Here is a 6890-nt window from a genome sequence, read left to right on the forward strand (position 1 = left end):
GACGGTACTCCTTGCCCCTCGGGTCTACTCTTCACTGGTAAAAAATTAGCGAGCAGTCCGCGAAATCTACATCTCAGCTCTCAACTCGACGCCGCCACGGCTCCGTGAGTCACGAGCACAGAGCCTCGCGTATCAGGCACGAAACGGCCCGTGGTGCGGCGGTGGACCTCGCCTCCGGCGGTGCGCCCCACGGAAGTCCAATACTACTTGTAAAGCGGACTCACAGAAGCGATGCAATCGGACGCGCCGGGCGAGGCGGAGGCGACGGGCGGGGCGGAAGCGACGGGCGACGCGCCGCGGGCGGACGCGCCGACGCGCCCGCCGTCGCCTCCGGTCGAGGTATTCTACGGCCCCGCGACGCGGGGGGAAGCGGACGACGCGGCCGCGCGGAACCGCGAGCGGAACCGCGACGACGAGCGCGCGGGGCAGGCGGACCAGGACGTGGCCCTTGGCACGGACGTGCCGCATTTGGAGGTGCCGACGCAGTCGCCGTCGCGCGGGGTGCTCTACGGCCCGGAGACGCACAGGGAGTCGATCATCCGCGCGGAATACGCGCGTAAAGATGGCCTCATCGCGCAGGCCCGTGCATTTTCGCGCCGCAACACCCGATCTGCGCGCGGGGCATACGTGCCCGACCCGATTGTCAGCAAGGGCGCGTACCGGCAGTGCGTCGTCGCGCTGGGAGAGCTGGACGTCAACGCGGAGCCGGAGCCGCGGCAGGTAGCGACGGTGCGGTCGGCGCGATTCGGAGGCGAGTGCCCGGTCTGCTGGGAAGCCTGGGCCGATGAAGATGCGCCCGATTATCCAGGGGAGATCAGATTCTGCTGCGCCAAGATGTTCTGCCACGCCTGCTGGCTCAGGCTCATCGGTAAGCCGTGTCCGCTCTGTCGCGTTCCGTGGCCGAGGGACGGAGCGGAATTCCTGGCTCGGATTCAACACCACGCGGAGAACCTCGTCCCAGAAGCGCTCGAGCGCTTGGGATCCGAGCACTTCGGTGGCCACCTCGGTCTCGTGACGTGCGGGCGTACGGCTGCGGATTACTGGATGCGCGCGGCGATTCGCGGGGACGTGCGGTCGATGATCAAGCTTGGTTGGCTGTACCAGTTTCCTCCTACGGGATCTCGAGTCGAACAGGATCTCGGGGTGGCGATGGTTTCTTTCGAAATGGCCGCGGATCGCGGCGACGCGGAAGGCCAATACGAATATGCGCGTTTCCTGCGCGACCATGCCGTAGAGCGATTCGACGACCATACTGTAGAGCGATTCGACTCCGAGACAGAGAACTTCTTGAAGCTCGAGACGGTGTTCGCCTACATGAGGCTCGCCGCTGACCAGGGCTACGGCGATGCAATGCGCTACCTCGGGAACTTGTACCGAGATGGAACGGGCGTCGAAGCCGATGCCGACGAAGCCCAGCGCTGGCACGCGCGCGCGGCCGCCAAGGGCAAATGAAGAAGCCCTCCGAATCGGAGCACGCCACGCCTGGGCTCTTAATACGCTGTGCTCTTGAGACTTAGCCGCCCAACACCCGCCAACACACCCCCTACGCGCCCGCGTCGGCCGCGTCGTGGCCCGGCACGTCCGTGAACATCTCCTTCTGCTTCTTCTTCACCAACTTCTCGATGTCGCGCTGCTTGCGCTCCGTCGCGTCGCGGAGGTGGAGGTCCCAGAGGTGGCGGTGCATCGTGTTGAGCTGCTTCGCGGTCGCCTTCTGAAACACGATCGCGAGGAGCTCGCGCATCGTGATCTCGCCTGGGCAGCAAAAGAGTGATTCAACGTCGCTTCAACGTGATTGTTCCGCGCGCGCGCGTTCCCGAAAAAACATCCACGCTTCGAGACCGTTCCGAGAGATGATCGCTCGTCCAAAAATCAGCCAAAACGAGTGGAACACGGCCGAGATCGGAGCCTTTGAAGTTGGGAATTTCGCTCTCTTTTGCTGCCCTGGATCTCGCCGTCGCGGTCCTTGTCGATGTGCAAAAACAGGAGCTGCGACTCGATGGGGCTCAGCTTCTGGTTCATGCGGCCGAGGAAGAGGAACCACTCCTCCATGTTGATCATGCCGCTGAGGTCGACGTCGACGAAGTTGAAGCTGTCGCGGAACGACTCGACGTCCGCCATGGTGTAGTGGGGCTTGACGACCTGCTCGATGTCGACCTTGGCCGGCGCGCCGGCGACGGAGCCGCGGCCGCCGCCGCGGTAGATCGACGAGCTCCGCCGCGGCGCGCGCGACGGCCGCCGGCCCTCGGGGCCGTCCGCCGTCTGCATCGCGGCGGCCATGCGCTCCATGTGGCGGCTCGTCGACCGGCTCAGGTGCGCCGCCGAGCTCCGCGACTCGTCGTCGCTGCTCGCGGAGCCGTCGTCGTCGCGGCGCCGCGGCAGCGCGGACGCGTCGACGAGGGGCACGACGTCCTCCGCGAGCTCGCGCCGCGCGTTCAGCTTCGACGTCTTCTTGAGCGTGATGAGGGACTGGGACCGCTTGAGGTGGGGCTCGTCGTCGGCGACGGGCAGGTCCTCGGAGGGCCCGCCGTCGACGCGGCGCGCGTACCTGGGCAGGAAAAGGGTGCGAAATTCCCAACTTCAAAGGCTCCTATCTCGGTCGTTTTCCGCTCGTTTCGGCTGATTTTTGGACGAGCGATCATCTTTCGGAGCGCTCTCGAAGCGTGGGTGCTGTTTCCGAAACGCGCGCGCGCGGAACACTCACGTTGAAGCGACGTTGAATCTCTCTTGTCCTGCCCTGGCGCGTACGCGGTCCGCCGCTCCGGGAACCGCGCGATGCCCTTGAGCTGCTGGTAGCCCTCGACGTCGAACAAGCCGGCCTTGAGGCCGCCGTTGATGCTCTTGTCGCTGAAGGCGTTCGTGCCGTGCTTCTCCGCGGACGCCGCGAACTTCTCGACGCGCTGGAGCGGCACGGACTTGGCGTCGCGCGTCGGCCGGTGCCGCTTGCCGATCTGCGTGAGCGCGTTGCGCCGGATGACGCCGGCCTTGAGGCGCCGCTTCGCGTCGTCGTCCTTCTTCGCCTGGAGGTCGTCGCGCTTGCCCTGGCGGAGCTTCGTCCGCTCGCGCGCGCCCTCGGGCCTGGGCAGCAAAAGAGTGATTCAACGTCGCTTCAACGTGAGTGTTTCGCGCGCGCGCGTTCCGGAAAAAGCATCCACGCTTCGAGACCGTTCCGAGAGACGATCGCTCGTCCAAAAATCAGCCGAAACGAGTGGAAAACGGCCGAGATATGAGCCTTTGAAGTTGGGAATTTCGCTCTCTTTTGCTGCCCAGCCTCGGGCCGCGACTCGCGGAGCCGCTCCCACTCCTCGAGGATCTCCTCCTCCGTCTTCTCGTGGCCGTCCTCGATCTCGACGACGCCGCCGAAGGCGCCCAGCGTCATGACGCGCTTCACGGCGCGCTGGAACCGCGTCCGGAGCGACACCTTCTTCGGCGCCGTCGCGCGGAGCAGCTCGCGCGCGACGCGCTCGTCGTCGGCCGTCACCGCCGGCGCCTCCTTCAAGAAGTAGTCCCAGTCCTTCTTCTCCGGGATCGTGCGCTTCGCGTCGTCCTCGAGGCGGTTCGGCAGCTCGAACTCGCCGAGCGCGCGGAGCGTCCGCGGGTCCCACAGCCGCTGGAACCCGTCGCCGGACCTGCGTGGAACTCAAATCTTCAACCCGAATTCAATGCGAGCGTATTCGAGTGCTTCGACGCAAGCACGTCCACTGTGCTTCGAGAGCTCGACGAGAGCAATCGATCCGTCCAAAAATCAGCCGAGTCGACTTCGATGTGACCGAGCGAGAGAATTTCAAAGTTTGGTCGGGACGTCCCAAACCAGCGGTTGATTTCCACGCAGCGCCAGACGTCGAGTAGACGCAGGGCGGGCTGTCGACGACGAGGCACTGGAGCACGGACTCGTCGTGCGCGAGGCACCGCGCGTCCGCGGCGAAGGCCGGGCAGTCGCCGGGCCGCGCCGTGAGGACCTGGCTCGCCTCGTCGCAGCGCTGCATGTCGCGGAGCACCTTGCGGTACGGCTTGAAGTTCGACGCGAACGGCGGGCACCTGCGGCGGGGCGGCGCGTCGCGGCGACGTCGACGTTTCGAACGGGCCTCCGCGGAGACGTCGAACGGCGCGTCCGAGCGTCGGTCGACGTCGACGCGAGCTCGCGCGGTCCCGAGTCCGCGCGCGGCCCGGCGGCCGAAAGTTTCGCGCGCGGGGGGCGCGCTCGGCCTCGAGCACGGGCAGCGTGCGGTGCGGGAACTCGGCGTGGACGAAGTCGAAGTGCCAGCAGGCGAGCGTGCCCGCGTCCGTCGACGCGACGAGCACCTCGCCGTCGTACTTGTCGAGCTCGCGCGTCGACGCCTGTGTGGAAATCAAATCTTCAACCCGAATTCAAGGTGAGCGTCATGGAACGGTAGGCTCTTTGGCTGTGCTTCGAGAAATCGACGAGAGAAAACGACTCGTCCAAAAATCAGCCAAATGGACTTCGATTTGACCGAGCTCGAGATTTCTCGTTTTGGCCCCGACGTCCCAGCTCGCTGGTCGGTTTCCACACAGGTGCTCGCGGATTTCGCGGCGTCGGCGCTGAGGTGGCGGAGCGTCGCGCGGCGCGCGCGGTCGCCCTTGAAGCTGCCCTCGATGGCCGCGCCGTCGTGGAGCCGGTGCTTGTGGAGGAAGGCGAGGCCCGTGATGCTCGGCGTCGAGTTGGACTCGCGCGCCGGGGACCCGGGCCGGCGATCCGCGGCGGCCGGGTTGCCGATCGTGCCGTCCTCCGGCGGGCCCATGACGCAGAGCGGGTCGACGGTCACGTAGCCCGCGTCGAGGCCCAGCTGCCAGAGGCGCACGACGCCGTCCGTGTCGCCCGTCGCGAGCAGCGGGTAGGGGTCGAGCACCGCGCACGCGGCCGCGGGCCCCTCGAGGCGGATCAACGCGTGCTGCTGGAGCGTCTGGAAGTCCCAGAGCACGAGGCCGCCCTCGGAGTCGCCCGTCGCGATGAGCGACAGGGGCGCGCTGTAGGCCAGGCACGTGAGCGTCGCGCCCTTGCGCGCGTTCTCCGCGGTCCGGAGCACGGACAGCGACGACTTGACGTCCTTGAGCACGTGGAGCCTTCTGTCCGCGCCGTAGGAGATGACGCACTTCGTGAGCTCGCAGAACACGAGGCCGCTCACCTCCCGGTCGTGGGCCGCGCAGACCGCGAGGACCTCGCCCGTGACGTAGTTGAGCGTCGCGATCGCGCCGCTCTCCGTGCCCAGGAAGACGCGCCGCATCCGCGGCATGTCGAAGCACATGGACGAGATCTCGCGCTTGTCGACGCGGAAGCGCTCGAGGTAGCGGCCCGTGCGCGAGTCCCAGACGTGGACCGTGTTGCCCACGGCGGAGACGAACTGGTAGGACGTCGAGTTGTAGATCGACGAGCTCGGCGGCGCGAACTCGCGCATCGTCTTGACGGGAACCATGTGGTAGACGCGCGACCCGCCGAAGAAGAGGTCCGGGAAGTCGTCGACGACGTGCTTCCGGTTCCAGGGCATGACGACGCTTCGCGTGGGCCCGCTCGGGTCCGTGAAGGGTAGCTTGAAGCAGTCGATGCACTCGACGCGGCTGCCGTGGTTCGTGAGGCGCCAGTAGCGGCACTCGCCGCTGTCGTCGAGCGTGACGACGCAGACGCTCTCCGCGGACGGCGCGATGATCTCCACCGTGCCGATGGCGTGCTGGTGGCCGCTCATGGTGCAGAGGATCTCGTGGGACGTGATGTCCCAGACGATGGCCTCGTTGTCGAAGCCGCCCGAGATCAGGACGGACTGCGCGTAGGAGATCGCGCGGACGCCGAGCTTGTGGCCGAGAAGCGTGCCCCGCGGCCTCAGATTCTCGATGCCCCAGAGCTTGATCTTCTTGTCGAGGCCGCACGTCGCCAGGAGGCCCTTCTCCTTGATGAAGATCGCGTCCATGAGGATGTCGCCGTGCGGCGCGAACGGCGGCGACGCGAACCTGGGCGGGACGCGGGCGGTTCGACGTCGCTTCGACGCGCGCGTTCCGCGTTCTCGAGACACCATCGACGCGTCGAGACCGTTCCGAGAGATGATGGCTCGTCCAAACATCGGGCGAAACGAGCCGAGAGGGGAGCCTTGGAAGTCGGGCGCGTCGCGCGCGCGTCCCGCGCCGCCGCGAACTTTTGCGACCGCACGGCCGAGTCGAGGGACCAGTTGTAGAGCTTCGAGTACGTGTCCACGGAGAAGAGCCGGTCCGCCGTCGGGCTCCAGACGAGCATGCGGTGGAGCGAGTGCGTGACGATGACGCCCGCGGACTTGTACGTCCGGTGCTTGCCCGCGCTGCTGAGCTGCTCCGTGAGCAGGTGGATCGCGTGGTCCGACAGCGCCGCCACCAAGGTCTGCCTTTCCGAAATGTAGATCAGGTCGTGGATGACGCCCTCGGACGGCGCCTCGGCGTCCGCGCCGCCGCCGCGCGCCGTCGGCGACGCGGGGCCGCCGTTCTCGCCGCCCGCGTCGAACGAGTACTCGTGCTGAAACCCGCCGAGCGCGTCGTAGGCCTTGAACTTGGGCGAATCCTTGGACACGACGAGGATGCGGCCGAGCTCGGGCACGTAGCGCATGAGCTGCACGGACCCGTGCGCGCTCGGCCCGCCCGACGACGTCGGCGAGTAGCCGAGGTCCAGCTCGTAGGACACCGTGAACTCGTCCGCGCCGTAGAGCCTGTGTGGAAACCAAATCTTCAACCCGACTTTAATGTGAGCGTATTCGAATGGTTCGACACAAGCTCTTCGGCTGGGCTTCGAGAACTCGACGAGAGCCATCGATCCGTCCAAAAATCAGCCGAATCGACGTCGATGTGACCGAGCGAGAGAATTCTCAAGTTTGGTCAGGACCACCCAAACCAGCGGTTGAATTCGGCACAGCGTCGAG

At 66.5% G+C, this 6890-nt stretch overlaps 1 protein-coding gene across 1 annotated transcript in view; it reads left to right on the forward strand.

Moving 5' to 3' along the window:
* Nucleotides 1–1508, forward strand: part of AURANDRAFT_37466 (hypothetical protein) — a gene marked incomplete at both ends in the record, with an annotated part of 8113 nt that extends 6605 nt beyond the window's left edge. Inside the window, 2 exons of the mRNA XM_009038399.1 lie at nt 973–1230; nt 1300–1508. Of these exons, the coding sequence (XP_009036647.1) occupies nt 973–1230; nt 1300–1452 (411 nt within the window). The remainder of the gene's footprint in view (nt 1–972; nt 1231–1299) is intronic.
* Between the last annotated feature and the right edge of the window lie 5382 nt (nt 1509–6890).

Source organism: Aureococcus anophagefferens (assembly GCF_000186865.1).
Source record: "Aureococcus anophagefferens unplaced genomic scaffold AURANscaffold_8, whole genome shotgun sequence".
Lineage (NCBI taxonomy): Eukaryota > Pelagophyceae > Pelagomonadales > Pelagomonadaceae > Aureococcus > Aureococcus anophagefferens.